This window comes from Lathyrus oleraceus, chromosome 2 (genome assembly GCF_024323335.1).
Source record: "Lathyrus oleraceus cultivar Zhongwan6 chromosome 2, CAAS_Psat_ZW6_1.0, whole genome shotgun sequence".
Classification (NCBI taxonomy): Eukaryota; Viridiplantae; Streptophyta; class Magnoliopsida; order Fabales; family Fabaceae; genus Lathyrus; species Lathyrus oleraceus.
The window spans coordinates 62,975,240-62,994,975 of record NC_066580.1 but is presented as its reverse complement, the minus strand read 5'-3'; the positions used below and the strand labels follow the sequence as shown (position 1 = coordinate 62,994,975).

General features: G+C 39.2%; 1 protein-coding gene across 1 annotated transcript; it reads left to right on the top strand.

The window, feature by feature from the left end:
- The first annotated feature begins 8,633 nt into the window (after positions 1–8,633).
- LOC127121926 (uncharacterized) lies at positions 8,634–10,664 on the top strand. The gene has a single exon (XM_051052351.1). The coding sequence runs from the start codon at positions 8,634–8,636 to the stop codon at positions 10,662–10,664; it is 2,031 nt and encodes a 676-aa protein (XP_050908308.1).
- Positions 10,665–19,736: the final 9,072 nt, after the last annotated feature.

The following is a 19,736-nucleotide window of genomic DNA, read 5'->3' as shown; positions in this document are numbered from 1 at the left end:
ACATATGCAAATCACAAACACATACTTTTCCACCTCACTTTCTTCATCACACTATTATTAGTAAATGTTGGAAGGAGGATGACGAAAACAAAATACTCATAATTGTTGATCGTATGCTTTCGGATAAAACCTTGTTGATGATGTACATGCATTGTTTCAAATCCCCAAACACTGGAGAGATAAGGAGTTAATCCCTAGTCAACCGCTTCGAGCCTAGAAGTAGGAGTTTCTTTCAGATCTAAAAAACCCTTACGCTTAACCTGGGGTAGGGTAGTGTTCAGTTGGTCTAACTACACTTTCGAATTACAAGATGAAATATCCCATACAAGGATCAACCATATGACATTCTTCACACACATCCTGAAGTGTCGAAGGAACCATGCAAATCCAAATTTTATGTCGGTTGTTCTTCAATGACCAATGACTTGCCAGTCACAGTTTCCAAATAAAAAAAAATCAAAGAAAGAGCCCGCTAAGTCCAACACCCTGAAAGGAGACTTAGGCAAAAACAGGGGCAATCCCGATGGATTAAAGCTTCAAACAAAGAGGTCCATGCAAAAGTTAGGGATCAAAACAAAAATCAAAAGAGACAATGAAAGTCTCCAACAAAACAAGACAAGATTCAGTGACCACCATACCAAAATCAAAGGGTCACCGACATCCAAAAAAATGAAATAAGGTGGCTGCCATTCCAAGAGACCTTGAATCACCATCTTTATCCTTACACCTGCAAAAGACGAGTGTGTGTTGAATTAACTGAGCGTAGGATTGGAGATCATCATGAAGAAGGGGTGGGTTAAAATAAACTTTGAGCCTTACATCCTTTTGTTTCAATAACCATGAACCAAGCCACGTTACAACCCTCAAAAGACCTAATTGAAGTAGAGTTTATTCTTAAAGCATACTACAACAAGGTTGAGTAAACTGACTCCTAGAGATTTGCTAATATTTTATTCTCACTACATCACTCACACGCTAGCTAAATCAATCACCGCGATTGGACACGTGATCCACTTGCCACACACTACCACGATACTCCAAATGAGTGATTGTTTTTCAAAACTTGCATAACTGTTGCATTAAAATCACCATTTCTTGAGTAACAATTCTTAATTGTCAGCCAGTACTTGACATCGAGTAAATTCCAACAAGGGGTAGTTCAAGGGGCACTTGATCTTTGGTGCTCACACAAATCAAAATCATCTCATAATCCTATGGATCAGGGGCATGGCATCTTCTGATCATATTAACCTAAGAAGTAGCCAGCATGAGACAAATCTCCAAGCATCAGTTGATCAGGGAGGAAAAACACTTCAATACTCAGTACGTCTAGGGTAAGTCCCCCAAAGGCTAATCAGGGGCAGACCATTGCAAGATTCAGGAGCTAGGAAAAACAGACTCATACCATGTCATGGCATAATCACTTCTAAAAGTTTCCTTTCAAAGGGAATTCCTTTGAACACCCTACAGATAGGGGCAATACAAGTTGCAAGGGGGAAATTCCCTTCATGTCTTCAAGTCAGTTAAGCAGATTGCGTCAAGACATTAGTGACTGCTTGAATTCACAACCAAAATGTCAAAAGTCCATGCTAATACAACATCATATGTTGACAAGAATCCTTAGGGCACGTCAAAGGCATAACCATCATGCGTTGATCACGTCGCTATGCTCAGTTATAGGCTGGCCAAATGCATAAGAAGAAGAAATTGAGATCTTCTCAGAGACAAATACATAATGTATCAGCAAGAGATCAAACTTGGGGCACCAAGAGTATCCGCATCTATGGCGTGTTCATCACATCATCAACTACCGAGTGTCGGGAAGTCAGATCCTTCCACCAACCGATGGTCCAATCTACATTGACAATTACCAGAAAAGCCAAAGCCCACCTTGGTGGCACCTTCACAAAAACAAATGCAACCAAACATTGGTTTCCAAAAATACATTGCCTTTGAAAGGGGGGGCCAATCCCTAAACAAACCAATCATTCTTTGCATTCAAACATGCATCACATGCATCACATGCATCATCTCATTACATAACGCATACATGACATTTATGCATATGGCACAAATCAAAATCCAAGGTTTAGTCGTAGGCATCTAGGCCAACCCTCAGTCGAGTCATTGTCACTTTGTCTAAGTGAGTTCCTACCCTACTATCGGGCGTTCCCCATTGAGCTACATCCTTCAACCTTTTATTGATAAGGTGTTATCCTCAAATAAGTCAAACATTGTTTCTTTAAACACTTACCTTGTTTCATGTTGAGCGTCCCTCAATGAGTCGTTTCCTGTAACCTTTTGTTGACAGGAACTACATCTCTCCAGAGAATATTGGTTTTGCAACCTTTTGTTGTTGATACCCCAAACAAGTCTTACCCAGCAATGTTCCAATACTACCCAACTAATCGGGTTTACTAAACTTTGTCAGTAGCCTTGTCTTTCCAATTATTTTTTCTCACTATTATCCTTTTGGTGAAAGTCCATTGAGGAATAATATTGATCATCGTTCTGTTTATGGTTGTCGCACCCCAAAATTTGACTTTGGCTTTGTTGACCACATCTTGATTAATCTCGTTGTCTCGTATTCATCTCAATTTCTTAAACTTCGCGTGACAACTGGTTTGATTAGGTTTTGTGTGTTTTCGTTGCTTACCGTGTTGTATTTCGTTGTTTTAGCAAAACCTGGCCGATATCGTTGCCTCGTATTTATCTCGCTTATCTCTTTTGTGCGTGGCATCGCTTCGATTAGTTTTTGTGCGTTTTTTTTAATTGTTTGTTTGTCGGTATTTTGACTGTATTTCGAATATATTATAGTTTTTGTATTGTCCGATTATTTGTGATTGTGTTTGTCAGTGTTTTCGTGATGTCGTGTTGATTTTATTATTGCCTAGGGTTGTTTATTTAATTACGTGTTGTGCCGTGTGATTTAATCGAGTCTGTTTGAGTCGTGTTGTTGATTTTACTGGTTTACCGGTTTACTGGTTTATTGGTTTTATCAATTTGTCTGTTTTACTGTGCAAATTGTCATCGTTTTTATCGCGTTCGTGTCGCTCGATTTTATCGTATTTTAATCGTGTGCCGTTTAATATTATTTATGCTTAATATTAATTGTGTTTAGTTGTAAATTAGTTTATTTAATTAGGATTAATATTATATTATTTTATTATTATTATTATTATATAATATATAAATTATATTATTAATTTATGTTAGATATTTTTTTAGGTTTCCTATTGTTTAAGTAATCTAAATATATATTATTAATTTATGTTAGATATTTTTTAGGTTTCCTATTGTTTAAGTAATCTAAATATATATATATAGATGTTGTTAGTAAGAAAAGAAAGAAAGAAAGGTGGATCAGTAAGGAAAAAACGTGTGGTGAGAGAAACAGAGAATTGAAAAGAAATATTTTTCCAAAAGCATTACCGTATTTCACTTGTTCTTCATTTTCGGTAACCCAAAATCGTCCCGATTATTCACCGAAACACAAAACCGATTTCATATCTTTGAAGTTCGTTGAGTCCAGGTCACAAATATCCAAGGTTCATTTCATTCCGGCGTCGTTTCACCGATCAAAAGCGACGTTGAAGTCAGGTACTCACGAAGGCAGCCAGCACTGCGTCGGTGACGGTTTCCAGCTTTCGGTCGATCATTTGGACGATCAGAAGTTCATCCTCTTCACACAAGGTAATATTCTTCATTTATCTCTGAAATCGGCAAAGTTCCGACTTGCCGACATGTGTTTTAATATATTATTTATCTAAATATATATATATATATATATATATATATATATATATTATTTTTGTCTATTATATATCTAAATATATATATATATATATATATATATATATATATATATATATATATATATATATATATATATATATATATATATATATATATATATTATCTTTGTCTATTATATATTTATATATATATATATATATATATATATATATATATATATATATATATATATATATATATATATATATATATATATATATATATATATATATATATATATATATATATATATATATATATATATATATATATATATATATATATATTTTTTTGTCTATTATATATTATTTGTCTAAATGTACATATATATTATTTTTGTCTACTATATATTTATTGTCTAAAATATAAATATATATATATATTACTTTTGTTTACTAAATATTGTTTATCTTTTATTATTATTTTGCATATATGTTTTATTTAAATGTTAGTTAAATTAATTATTTGTTTAAATGTTTATTTTAATTAAATGTTTATTTATATCAAATGTTTATTTTGTCTAAAGTAAATGTTTATATTGTTTTTTTATATTTGTTTATGTTGTTACTAACCGTTTCGTTTCAGTTTCAGCTCGATTAACTCCACTAACTATTCGTAATACTAACTATTCATAGCTAACTGTGTTGTAATAATTTACTTTCTCGCATTTTTTATGTTCTGTATTGTGTGTTTAATCGTATTGTTCACGTTTTATGTTAAAAAATCGAAAAATCCAAAAAAGAGAAACCCGATGCGATTCCAACGGTCGCCGTTTAAGAAACCATTTTCACACACTCACAAGCTTACTCTTGGGCTTCCTTATAATGAGCCCATTTATGTATTGTTTCAGGGTTTAGGCTCATTCAAATCTTTTTCCAGCTTTGGCTTTTCAGTTTAAAAACATTTTCAAAAGGACGTGTCAGTCTCGAAGCCTCCCGCCTAGGTCGAGCAAGAGATGGCAAGACACGCCAATCTAAAATCAACAAAACAGACTTTCCCCTTTTCTTTTGGGAGAACTACGTGGATTCTGATTTCTCCATTGCGCCTTGGAGATACGTAGGCATGAAGTCTACGACTTTATCGAGTCCAAAAAGCAATAAAATCAAGTTCTTTTCTCATCTCCCCAATCAAACGATCAAAGCGAAAAAAGCAAAGCATTCACATAAACATAAGCAAAAAGGTTCCTGTGGAGTACCGCAGATGTAGAGGGTGCTAATACCTTCCCTTTGCATAACCAACCCCCGAACCCGTAACTCTAAAGGGATTTATCGTTATTTTTCCCTTCCTCTTTTTGGATAAAATAAAAGACGGTGGCGACTCTTGCATTTAAAATATTTTTCAAACGGGTTAAGTTCAATCAATACTTAATCTCGTGAAAAATCTCGCCGCGACAGAATGGCGACTCTGCTGGGGATTAACAATGCTTAAACTTATTTGAGGGTTTAGCCTATCTTTGCTTGTTTATATGTTTGCTTTGTGAATATTTGCTAAATTGTATTGTTTGTAATGTTTGTTATTTTGGGTTTTAGGGGATACTTGTGATAAATCCTATACCCGGATTTGGGGCACATTTGAGATAGGATGGATGATAATTCAGGTTGACTTGATAGGAGACAATCCTTACCGAGTTGACTTGAGCCTTTGTCCGCTTGGTGGAGGCCTCTTTGAGGGTGATAGTGCTAAAACAAGTCATTTGTGAGGCATTGTTGCTTTCGACGGGCCCGTGAAGCCAAGGACCTTAGTTTACCTTTACCCCATCTTGGCCTTACTTAGGATGTGATGCGGTGACCACTTCGGACCAAAAGTTTGGTTTGGTTGATACGCGATATCACACTAAAGCAAGATTCTTTTGAGAATAATATTGGAAAGCGAGCAGTTGCTTAACCCGGTATTATCCGAAGAAGGATCCATAACCTTGGGAACTTTTAGAACCCGTTTGGCAGGTGAACCTTAGAACTTATCTTGGGGCTTTGTCCTAAACTCCATGCTGGTGATGAACTTTGAGCCTTGTATTGTTTGACCATGTTTGTGTTTGTTGCATTCATGCATGACATGCATTCATTCCCATAATTTCAACCTTTTTCCAAGGAACTTAAAGTGAGGATTGCAAATATTGCAGGAAACATGGATTTTGGACGGAGAAGTGTGAAAAAGTACAATCTCATCAATCCAAAGATAGATGAACTAAAGAAACTGGTTTCTTCGATCGCAGATCCTATTGGTTTCAGAGACAGATATGGGGCACTTATATCTTTATTGACACTTAGTATGGAAGAAGGGTTATTGCAGACATTAGTACAGTTCTATGATCCAGTCTATCACTGTTTCACATTCCCAGACTATCAACTCATGCCTACATTGGAAGAGTATGCCCAGTTGCTTCACATCCCAGTTGCTGATACAGTACCTTTCTCTGGTTCAGAAAAGTTACCCGAGCACAGTTCTCTTGCAAAAGTGTTGTACATGAAGAAGTCAGAATTCAAGAATAACTTCACCACCAAAGGAGGACTTCCAGATTTAACTGCCAAGTTCTTAATGGGGAAGGTTTCTTATTTTTCCAGTCAAGGTTGTGATATTATTGTGGAGCATCTGTTCGCCTTGTTGATCTACGGTTTGTTACTATTTCCTAATATTGAAGGTTTTGTGGATTCATATGCTATACGCATCTTCCTAAGTGGTAATCCTGTTCCAACTTTGCTCGGAGACACCTATCATTCCATCCATTACCGTACTTTGAAAGGAGGAGGAACCATAGTCTGCTGTATACCGTTACTCTACAAATGGTTTGTCTCGCATCTTCCTAAGTCAGCTACTTTTTGGGATCGCAAGTCAGGACTTCAGTGGTCACAGAGGATTATGTCTCTTACCCAGTCAGATATTGCATGGTATAGTAGAGTTTTAGACGATGTGAAGATCATTGATAGTTGCGGGGAGTTCCCCAATGTCCCCCTCATGGGCACAAAGGGAATCATTTCTTATAATCCAGTACTTGCTAGGAGACAACTCGGTTACCCTATGAAGGACAAGCCTCCTAATATTCTTTTAGAAGGTATTTTCTTGAGGGATAACGAGGAGGACCCTACCATGAAAGAGAGAGTAGTAAGAGCTTGGCATCGTGTTTGTCGCAAAGGGAGACTTGAATTGGGTAAGAAAGATTGTACCTCCTATGAGCCATACCTCCAGTGGATCAGAGCCAGAGCTATACAGTTGAAAATGCCATACCCACATCATGATCCTATCAAACCCGCTCCGTTGAAGACCCCCTACCTTCCGCTAGATGACAAAGAAGAACTCCAAGCCACCTTGGATAGGGTCAAGAAAGAGAGAGACGCTTGGAAGGATAAGGCCCAGGTGCTCGAAATGGAAAATGAAGAACTTCAGAGACAGTTAAAGGAGCAGAGTGGAGAAGATCGTGCAGGTAAACGTCCAAGGGTGCAAGAGGATTTATTTTCCTCAGGCACAACAGATTACTCCCAGATTCCACAGTCCTCAGGTGCATGGAAAGGTCTTGTAGACAGTTTGGTGAAGGAGAAAGCTTTTATACAGAAGGCCTATGAAGAAAGAATTGAGAGACTTGAAGGACAACTCCTACTTGTTTATGCACGTCCTGATGACACATGTCCTTAAATGGTTTTCTTGGTTGTATTTTGGGTTGATAACTTTGTATATTTTGATAAAAATGCTTAAAATGAAAAATTTTGTTTTGTTATCAAAAATGTTTGCAATTCTATCTTTTCCTTCACTTAGAGTTCCTTGGAAAATCATTCATTTTGCATATCCATGCATCACGTGCATACAGGTTGTCTGTCTTGGTCCAGTCTTCTAACAGTTGCTTCCCGCCAGCAGATCCATTTCAAGCTGACGCATAATTACAACACAAGAGCCAACTACAAAAGAAGAATGGAGATAACAGATAACGAGAACCGAGAATTGAAAGCTCAGGTTGACCGCCTTTCTGCTATGGTCGAGACATTGATAGCAAACCAAGCAGCCCAAGCTGCTCAACTTCAAACAGCACAAGCTCAGGTTGCCGAAGCACAAGATGCACAGATCCAGGCGCAAGCACAGGCAGCAGAGATGCGCAACCAAATGTTAACCGCCCGTCTACAAGCAGAGGAACCCAGGCTAGGGCTCAAGTTCATAATTCAGGACAGACTTCGGCACAGAATCAACCTCAAATTCAGAATCAGACAACAGCAGCACCCGTCACTACAGTCATCGCTTCAGAAATCAACGCTGTCCCAGTCACTTCTGTTACCATCACAGCATCCCGTCCTTGGGAAATACCCAGGGATCTTAATCAAGATAGATATCAACAAGAGTTCGTTCCACCAAATGCTCATGTCTTCACTAATGTGCCTCCCGTTGTTCACTATACTCCTCACCTAGGAGAACCTGTCTATCACGGCCCTACCCCAAGTGAGGATCCTGGTCTCAATGATAGAATGGATGAATTCCAGGATCAGTTTGTGGAATTACAAAAAGAGATAAAAGCTCTTCGTGGGAAAGAGCTGTTTGGCAGAGATGTAAATGATATATGTTTGGTTCCAGACGTAAGGATGCCAGCAAAATTTAAACTACCAGAATTTGAAAAGTACAAAGGAAGTTCTTGTCCACAGACCCATTTGGTTATGTATGTGCGAAAGATGTCAATGTACACCAACGACCAAAGGATGCTCATTCATTGTTTTCAAGACAGCCTTACCAGTGCAGCTTTACGCTGGTATATGGGATTAGACAGTTCTCAGATCAAGACTTTCAACGATTTAGGCGAGGCCTTTATCAAACATTACAAATACAACCTTGATAATGTGCCAGACCGAGATCAGTTGAGGTCCATGCAACAAAGAGAAAAGGAGACATTCCGTGAATACGCGCAAAGGTGGCGCGAAATTGCAGCACAGGTTGTTCCACCTATGGAAGAAAAGGAGATGACGAAAGTGTTCTTAAAGACTCTTGATACTTTTTATTACGAGAGGATGATTGCAAGCGCTCCTACAGACTTTACTGACATGGTAAACATGGGAGTCCGTTTAGAGGAAGCAGTTCGAGAAGGGCGTCTAGTCAGAGAAGGAAGTTCATCTTCAAGCGGGGCAAAGAGGTACGGCGGTTTTATGAAAAAGAAGGAACAAGAAACTAATGCTGTGTCCTATAATCATCCAAGAAGGATCAATTATCCTTACCATTCCCAACACCAACATATAGCAGCCGTGACTCCAGTAATCACTTCCGCTCCAGTTCAAGTCCAATACCCTCAGCAGCGTACCAACCGCTTCCAACAGAACACTCAGTATCAGCAACAACATCAATCTCAACAACATCAACATCAGTTACAACAACGTCCACCACAGCAGCAAAGAAGAACCAGTTTTGATCCAATTCCAATGTCATATGCGGAATTGTATCCAGCTTTGATCACTAAAAACCTTGTGCAACCACGACCACGACCTCTTGTACCAGAAGTGCTACCTTGGTGGTACAAGCCAGAGGTATCTTGTCCCTTTCATCAGAATGCTCCAGGTCATGACTTAGACAACTGTTTTGCTTTAAAGTTGGAAGTACAGAAGTTGACAAGAGCAGGTATCCTGACCTTCAAGAACATGGGTCCCAATGTGAAGGACAATCCAATGCCAAGTCATGGTCCTTCATCAGTGAACAATATAGAAGTTTTTCTCAATGAACAACGTGTTACGAAGATAGAGGAGATTCGGCGGTCTTTGGTTGAAATTCATTCTGTTTTATGTGCTCATGGTCTATTCCAACATGACCACCAGATCTGTGGTACATGTTCAGTCAATTCAAGAGGTTGTAGAAAGATTCAAGATGATTTGCAAGGCGTCCTTGATCAGGGTTTGATTCAGATTTCTAGACAAGTGAGTTCTCCAGAATCACAAGAACAAGAGGTGAATGTCATCATTCCTTGCTTCAACATTCCAGAGAAAGTAGAGATAGCTTATCATCCGAGGGAGCCAGTGGTGATTTTCCCTCCGGGCCCAATGCCTTACACTTCAGATAAAGCGGTCCCCTACCGCTATGCAGCAACTATTATTGAGAACGGTAAAGAGGTCGAGATTAAAACCTTAGCCTCAGTTACCAATATCGCAGCAAATAGCCGAATGACGCGCAGTGGCCGCGTGTTTGCTCCACCGGTTATCCCAAGTAGAAATGTTGAGAAAGATCCAGTAGTCGTGGTACCAGTGACAAGAGAAGCAGAAGGGCAAACAAGCAATTCAACCCTTGATAAAGAAACAGATGAACTACTTAGAATTATCAAGCTCAGTGACTACAAAGTGGTAGATCAGTTGCTACAGACACCGTCAAAAATCTCGATCCTGTCCTTATTATTGAATTCAGCTGTCCACAGAGAAGCACTACTGAAGGTGCTTGATCAAGCCTATGTAGAACAGGATATAACAGCAGAGCAGTTCAACAATGTTGTAGGCAGCATCACTTCGTGCAATGGCTTAGGCTTTTGTGATGAAGAACTGCCAGAAGAAGGAAAGAATCACAACTTCGCTCTCCATATCTCAGCCAATTGTCAAGGGGATTCTTTGTCTAATATCCTAATTGACACCGGTTCATCTCTGAATGTCATGCCCAAGTCTACCTTGGTGAAGCTAAAGTACAAAGGGGGGAAAATGCGGCACAGTGGAATTATTGTGAAAGCGTTCGATGGATCAAGAAAATCAGTCATTGGAGAAGTTGATTTGCCTATTGGTATTGGACCACATGTATTCCAGATCACTTTCCAGGTTATGGATATAGTGCCAGCTTATAGCTGTCTGCTCGGACGCCCATGGATTCATGAGGCGGGTGCCATTACATCCACGTTACACCAGAAGTTAAAAATTTCAAGAATGGGCAAATAGTGACGGTTAATGGGGAGCAGGCTATGCTGATTAGCCACCTTTCATCGTTTAGTGTGATAGAAGCAGACGAAACGGCTGTTCAAACTCCATTTCAGGCCCTGACCATCGATGATTACAAGAAAAGTGAAGGTTCAATCGCGTCATTCAAAGACGCCCAACAGATTGTCAAGACAGGTCCTACAGAAATGTGGGGCAAGGTGATAGAGTTGCCAGAAAACGTTAACCATGCAGGATTAGGCTTTGTTGATGGAAAACAAGTGCAGACTTCAGTGGTGCGACCTTTCAAAGATATCTTTCACAGCGGTGGGTTTATCAACATGGTAGCAGTTGAGGAGGATACTTTTGAGGGAAAGACAGAAGACGAAGGCCCCAGATTTGTGACACCAGGAATAGTTATGAAGAACTGGATCGCAGTTGACGTCCCACATTGTGTCCACATATCAAAGTAATTAAGCTTTTCAGTTTTCAAAAATCTTCCGCTTTAGCCCAAAGCGCGAAGCATTAATTTTGTAAAATGGGCACTTTTGTCAAAAACGTACTATCCATGAAAAAGATCTTTTGTGTTCCTATACACTTGTGTCCTTTTATCTTTTTAGCTTTTTCGGAAAATGGTAACACAAAAAAAAACCTTAAAAAGAACACATTTTTGCATGTCATGGTCAGTCCTCTAAAAACAATTGTTTGTACAGGTTACTTAAACCCGTTGAACACAATGACATCATGCCCTCTCCCAACTTTGAACATTCTGTATTCGAAGCTGAAAAGGAAGAGTGGGATGAGATTCCAGAAGAGGTCACCCGCCAGTTTGAAAATGAAGAAGACACTATTCAGCCATACAAGGAGCCTTTGGAAACAGTCAACTTGGGTTCGGAAGAAAATGTGAAAGAAGTCAAAATTGGAGCATTGTTATCCCCACAGGTCAAGGAGCAATTGGTCAGCCTGTTGAAAGAGTATGTAGATGTGTTTGCTTGGTCTTATCAAGATATGCCTGGTCTCGACACTGACATCGTAGAGAACAAGCTACCTTTGAAGCCAGAATGTCCACCGGTCAAACAAAAATTAAGAAGAACACATCCAGATATGGCCGTCAAAATTAAAGAAGAAGTTCTGAAGAAAATAGATGCTGGTTTTCTTGCCACTTCAGTGTATCCAGAGTGGATAGCAAATATTGTGCCAGTTCCTAAGAAGGACGGGAAGGTACGAATGTGTGTCGACTATCGTGACTTAAATAGAGCAAGCCCAAAGGATGATTTCCCCCTGCCTCACATTGACATGTTGGTAGACAATACAGCAAAGTTTGACATATTCTCCTTCATGGACGGATTCTCCGGGTATAACCAAATCAAAATGGCTCCCGAAGACATGGAAAAAACTACATTCATAACACCATGGGGAACATTCTGTTATCAAGTGATGCCGTTTGGGTTGAAGAACGCAGGTGCTACTTACCAGCGAGCCATGACAACGCTCTTTCACGACATGATGCACAAAGAGATTGAGGTTTATGTGGATGACATGATCGCGAAGTCTCGTTCAGAAGAAGGTCACTTAGTAGATCTATTGAAGCTGTTTCAACGATTGAGGAAGTTCCGTCTTCGCCTCAATCCGAACAAATGCACATTTGGCGTCAGGTCAGGTAAACTCTTGGGCTTCATTGTCGGCCAAAAAGGCATTGAAGTTGATCCAGATAAAGTAAAAGCTATCCAAGAGATGCCCGCACCAAAAACAGAAAGGCAAGTGAGAGGTTTTCTAGGACGATTGAATTACATATCCCGGTTTATTTCTCACATGACTGCCACTTGTGAACCTATCTTCAAATTGCTGAGAAAGAGTCAGAATTGTGTTTGGACAGAGGATTGTCAGAAAGCATTTGACAATATCAAAGAGTACCTCATGGAGCCTCCTATCTTGTTACCACCTGTTGCTGGAAGACCGTTGGTTATGTATTTGACAGTGCTTGAGAATTCTATGGGCTGTATTCTGGGTCAACAAGACGAAACTGGAAAGAAAAAGCATGCCATTTACTACTTAAGCAAGGAATTTACTGACTGTGAATCACGATACTCCTTGCTCGAGAAGACATGTTGTGCATTGGCTTGGGCTGCTAAGAGATTGAGGCAGTATATGTTAAGTCACACCACTTGGTTGATATCCAAAATGGATCCAATCAAGTACATTTTTGAGAAGCCTGCACTCACTGGTAAGATTGCAAGATGGCAGATGCTGTTATCAGAATACGACATTGAGTATCATACCCAGAAAGCTATCAAGAGCAGTGTGTTAGCCGAGTACCTTGCTCACCAACCCGTTGAAGATCACAATGATAATGAGGATGAGTTTCCTGATGAAGATGTCATGTTCCTAAAATCCAGAGATTGTGAAGAGCCACTTCCTGAAGAAGGACGTGAACCAGATTCTCAATGGGGTTTAGTATTTGATGGAGCTTCCAACGCTTATGGACATGGAGTAGGTGCAGTCATTATCGCTCCAGAAGGTTCTCATATTCCTTTCACGGCAAGAATTTGTTTTGAATGTACAAACAACATTGCTGAATATGAAGCCTGTATCATGGGTCTTGAAGAAGCCATTGACCTCCGCATCAAAAATCTTACTGTTTATGGTGACTCAGCGTTAGTTATCAATCAGATCAAAGGAGAATGGGAAACACGCCACCCTGGCTTGATCCCATACAAAGACTATGCAAGAAGATTGTTGACTTTCTTCACCAAGGTTGAGTTGCATCACATTCCTCGGGATGAGAATCAGATGGCGGATGCTCTAGCTACGTTGTCTTCAATGTATCAAGTGGGTTTTCCAAACAAAGTACCCAGAATTGTGATCAAGCGACTTGATAGACCAGCACATGTGTTTACAGCTGAGGCCAGTTTTGATGATAAACCATGGTACCACGATATCAAGCATTTCCTTCAGACTCAGGAGTATCCTCTTGGAGCAACAGAAAAAGATAAAAAGACTTTGAGAAGATTGTCAGGCAGTTTCTTCCTTAATCAGAATGTGCTCTATAAGAGGAATTATGACATGGTCTTACTCAGATGTGTTGACAAAAAGGAAGCAGAAATGTTGATGAAAGAAGTTCACGAAGGGTCCTTTGGTACTCATGAAAATGACCACTCTATGTCAAGAAAGATGTTGAGAGCTGGTTACTACTGGTTGACCATGGAATCAGATTGCTACAAATTTGTAAAGAAGTGTCACAAATGTCAGATCTACGCTGATAAGGTTCATGTACCACCAACCTTTTTGAATGTGATTTCTGCTCCTTGGCCATTCTCAATGTGGGGCATTGACATGATCGGTATGATTGAACCCAAAGCTTCCAACGGAACCGTTTCATTCTTGTGGCAATTGATTACTTCACCAAATGGGTGGAAGCAGCTTCGTATGCAAAGGTGACAAAGCAAGTGGTGGTCAGATTCATCAAAAATAATCTCATTTACCGATATGGCATTCCAAACAAGATCATCACTGACAATGGCTCCAATCTGAACAACAAAATGATGGATGAATTATGTGAAAGTTTCAAGATCGAGCATCACAACTCTTCTCCTTACCGTCCCAAGATGAATGGGGCAGTTGAAGCTGCAAATAAGAATATCAAGAAGATCATTCAAAAGATGGTTGTTACCTACAAAGATTGGCATGAAATGCTGCCTTTTGCACTACACGGATATAGAACATCAGTCTGTACTTCAACTGGGGCAACCCCATTTTCACTTGTATACGGTATGGAAGCTGTGTTACCGATAGAGGTTGAAATTCCATCAATGAGGATACTAATGGAAACTCAGTTGTCAGAGGATGAATGGTGTCAAAGCAGATACGATCAGTTGAATTTGATTGAAGAAAAAAGAATGACTGCCTTGTGCCATGGACAGTTATATCAAAAGAGAATGAAGCAGGCATTTGATAGGAAGGTTAAGCCGAGAGAATTCAAAGAGGGTGACCTTGTACTCAAGAAGATGATATTATTTCACAATGATTCTAGGGGCAAGTGGACTCCTAACTATGAAGGACCTTATGTTGTCAAGAAAGCCTTCTCAGGCGGTGCTTTAATTCTTACAAACATGGATGGTGAAGAGCTTCCACGTCCCGTGAATACAGATGCAGTCAAGAAATACTTCGCCTAAAAAATGAAAAGAACAACTCGCTAAGTTGAAAACCCGAAAGGGCGGCTTAGGCAAAAATGAGCGTCTCGGTGGACTGAAAACCTGAAAGGGCGGTCCAGGCAAAAATTAGAGACATAAAAAACAAAGAAAATATTATCCCGGTAGATTGAAAACCCGAAAGGGCAATCTAGGCAAAAGTTAGGGATTTCAGGCAAGTAACTGCATAACGGAGACAAGATCATTGAAGTATCAGAATACTTTCAACAGTTCTCCAACTTTCTTAAGGCTGCAATACAGGTTTCAAAAGTGGAAGAGAGAATGATGTCATTGTAGTTCAACGTACCCTTTTTCCACGAAATTACCATTTTCCAATTTCTAAAGATATATGGAATCATGTTGTTGGCTGATTACCATCCTATCAAATCAATTTGAGCCTTTCTATATTTCTTGGCACTCTTAATTTTCATTTCAATTTACGAAAGTTCTTTTACTTTGACAGATATGTTTTGAAACAAAAGTTTTGAATTAAAAACAGTTTTTGAAAACTATAAAGATTATTTACTTTGATTTGTGGACATCAATAAAAGGATTGAGACATGCGGTCCCAGTAATTCTAAAATCATGTGATTCCAACTAGACATGTTCATGTTACTATCCTCATATGTATATGATGAAAAGATCTCCACAGGTGTCTTGGCAGTAATATTTCTCCAGCAGAGGTTGTGATTCTGGATATCCCCAGTTTTGCTTCCTAGTTTTCCTCAAGAGATCATGCAAGAAATATTTCAAGAAGATTGTTCCCTTCACTTGGGGCATGAAGACTCCCCGGTTAATTGATCATGAAGACTTTGATCCAGGTTTTAAGTTACAGATTTGGCCTATGGGATTACTACAGGTATTTCCCCAGTAATTTATTAAGGAGGGATCAGCAATGTCCCCAGCAGAGGATGAGAAGGAAGCTTTGATTTCCCCGAGCAGGAGTAATACAGAGGTCTCCATCCCTCAGCGAGTGAAGAAAGTTGATATTCAGAAACTACAGGGAATCTCATGTTGTTCTCTGTCCATTCAATAGAAGGATATGTCTCCTCCTCAGTAATGTTTTGTAGTAAAGAAGAGTGTGTTGCATTTTAAGCAAATTCAAGAATTACAGGATTCCTCCTGAATTCTCATTTACATTCAAAGGTCAGACATCACTGTTCCCCGGCAGAGTCTCCTAGAGGAAAGATCTCGTAACCAGATATCAGACACCATAATCCCCTGCAGAGTCTTCAGATACAGAAAGTCTCCATGATAATTAAAGCAAAAAAATCAAGGATGGATTTCCCCTATATTCTTATTCCCTGGAAAGATGCCACCTATCCCCAATGAACTTTATCCCCAGCGGAGTCCTCAGAAAGGTCCAATCCTCATATACCTCATGAATTCAAAAACCACAGGGGATCTCCTGTATTTTTGAAGTAGAAGGCATCTCCATTCTTCTACAGAAACCTCAGCAGAGACGAACTTTTCATAAGAAGCCTGATTGTTATGCTCAAATACAACGCCCCAGCAAGTCTTTGTACTACTCCCCAGCGAATCTCAGTACAAATCTCCAACAAGTTCCTGTATAACTCCTCAGCGAATCCTTGTGCAACTGTTAACATTTCCAGTTATTCCTAGTTTTGTCTGTCTATCATGCATTCATTACTAAATATTCATACATATCTGTGACATATCATGCTTGCATTCATATGCACCCTTTTGCTTTTTTATGTCGTGGGTTGGGTCAATCTCTCCATGTAGAGTATCCCCATAAGCAGCAAAATACCTTTTATTAATCTTGTTCCCCACAGAGATCTATGCCCCGTGGATGATGGTTGTTTCAGTTGTAAATCCTGATGAGTTCATTCCTCTTCAGTTGAAGTCTTGTTTGACCGATTCATTCTAGTTCTATCCTAGTTTGAACTTCGTATCTCCAGATAATATTCAGAAATTACCCAATAAAAGAAGGCTGCAATTAGTCTTTTGTGACTCTCATTCAATGATACAGTAAAAGACATGACAAGTTTTATGTACCTTCGTCTTTGAGTTGGTGTCCATTCCAAAAGCTTAAGTTACCTACATCCATGAGTAGTAACCTGTTGTTATCCACAAAAATAACATCAAACTAATCACTATCTCCATCCATGAGTTGATAACATTTTTACAAAAAAGTTCCATAAATCTGCCTTCATCTATGAGCTGGTAGTGTGCTTTCAACCTTGAGTCTGCACAATTTCTTCTGATTCCATCTTCAACTTTAAGTCGATGGAGTACCTTCATCTATGAGTTAGGTACGTGTGTGCTTTCATCTTTTGAGTCTGCACAAACGACTTCTGATTCCATCATCATCTTTGAGTTGGTGGAGTGCCTTCATCTATGAGCTGGTAGTGTGCTTTCAACTTTGAGTTTGCACAAGTTCCTTATGATTTCATCTTCATCTTTGAGTTGAGGGAGTACCTTCATCTATGAGTTAGGTACGTAGCATACTTTCGTCTTTGAGATTAGCACGAACTTTCTTCTGATCCCATCATCATCTTTGCGTTGATGGAGTGCCTTCATCTATGAGTTAGGTACGTGGTGTGCATTCGTCCTCGAGTTTGCACGGATTCTTTTGATTCCATCTTCGTCTTTGAGTTGATGGAGTACCTTCATCTATGAGTTAGGTACACTTTATCCTGTTACCTTCATCTTTGAGATGGTAACGTGCTTTCGTCCTTGAGTCAGCACAATTTTCTTATGTTTCCATCTTCGTCTTTGAATTGATGGAGTACCTTCATCTATGATTTAGGTACATAGTGAGCCTTCATCTATGAGCTGGTAGTATGCATTCATCTTTGAGTTTGCAAGATTTCTTTTGATTCCACCTTCGTCTTTGAGTTGGTGAAGTACCGTCATCTATGAGCTGGTAGTGTGCATTCATCTTTGAGCTTGCACATGTTTCTTTTGATTCCATCTTCGTCTTTGAGTTGATGGAGTACCTTCATCTATGAGTCAGGTACATTTTGTCCTTCCACCGTCATCTTTGAGTCGGTAATGATAAACATCTCCAAGAGAATATGTTCTAAATTCTTTTAAACACCTTTGTCAATGAATCGTTGGTTGCCTTCAACTTTGAGTCGACATTTCTCTGTCTACCTCATCAATGAGTTGGTAGTATGCATTCAACTGTAAGTCTGCACAATGATCCTTAGATCTGATTCTTCATCTACACCATCATCAATGAGTTGGAATTTGATTTCCCTAGCAGTGTTATTATCAATCTTTTGAAGCTTGCCTTCAACTTTGAGTTGGCATGTCCTGTTTACCTCATCAATGAGTGGGTAGTGAGCTGTCAACCATGAGTTAACGCAGTTCGATTCTTATACCCTTGTTATACCTTCATCCTTGCGTTGGTATTCATCTTTTCTGTTACCTCCATCTTTGAGTTGGTAATGTACTGTCACATCAGTACTCTTGTTATATTGATCTTTTCCCACTTTCATCTATGAGATAGTGATGTATCGTCAACATTGAGTCGATATCTCTTTTCCTCCTATTTTCCATCTATGAATAGGTAGTGAATCTTCCCCAGCTGAGTATTCTCAGTGTTTACCTTCATTCATTGAGTCGGTGTATGTCCTTCCTCAGTAGAGTTTGCACTCCTGTGTCTCTGTGTCTGTCTGTCTTTTGCATCATGCATAGTGAGCCAAATTTTAGGGGCGTTTGTCATATTTAATTACCTTACGCCATTCGATAGCCTCCGGCTATCTGGCCTAAGTTAATTAAATAGGGGTGTAGGTGTTTAATTGGCTGCATTATATGGTAAAACACTAGATGGTTACTAATGTCTTGACTGATGTCATGACATGTATGTGTGACTACAGTGTAGTTACTGCAGGACTAGCTAACACAGGATTTATTGAATGTCAAACTGGATGCTGTGACATTCATACCTGTCAACAGATACTAAGGAATAGAACAGCAGGTGCTCTGTTAGAACTTAGTATTTATTTCCAGTCTGGTTATCAAGGAAAGACCAGACCTGGCATAAGGCCTACTGATTGAATGTCAAACTGGATGTTATGACATTCATCATTGACAGCAGCTACTGGACATTAGACAGAGTGGTGCTCTGCTATACTTCAGCATGTAACTTAGTTTGTTCTTCAAGAGAATAACAGAACTAAAGGCCAAATGTGTAAATGTTAAGTTGGTCACTTTAACATTTATTAATGTAAGTTGTTACTGTAGTATGGTCATTTTGATCATGTACAGGTCAGCAAAATTGTACAGTCTGTTTTCTGAAAAAAAAACAGACTCAGCATATGGACCTTGATGTCAAGTTGAATGTCGTGACATTCATTCCTGACAGCATATGCTATATTGTAGGTTGTTCAGTTTTCTGTTTCAGCTTTTCTGTTTCAGCTTTTCTTGGGCTATTCTTCAGGAAGTCAACAGCTTAGAGAAAATCCAGGAAACCAACAACCAAGCTACAATTAAGGAACCTAACAAATAGCCTATTTGTTAGCACACTAATATGTGGAAATTAGTTAGAATCCTATGTGGCGTTATTTGTGGAGGTCTTGAGATATTTTAGGAACTAAATATGGAGATATTTTAGGAACTAAATATGGAGATATTTTAGGAACTAAATATGGAGATATTTTAGGAACTAAAAGATTGAAGACCTTGTTTGTAGCAGAAAGTTTCTGCTGATGTTGTAACAGCAAAGGAGAAGTTTGCTGCGATTTCTGAAGGCCCAAATCCACTTGGGTGATTAGGTTATAAATAGCTTATTGTAATCTAGTCTTTGTAAGCCTCCTAGAATGAATTTTTAGGGGTGTGTGTAAGGTAAACCTCCCAACCTGTGGGATGGTTACCATGTGTTTCTCAGTGGTAAAAGCTGAGAGTTTTTGTAACTCAAGCCTGTAGGCAAGAGTGATTA

What these genes read in the sequence shown, in the direction of transcription:
- LOC127121926 (XM_051052351.1), top strand. Translation starts at nt 8,634, where the DNA reads ATGCAACAAAGAGAAAAGGAGACATTCCGTGAATACGCGCAAAGGTGG.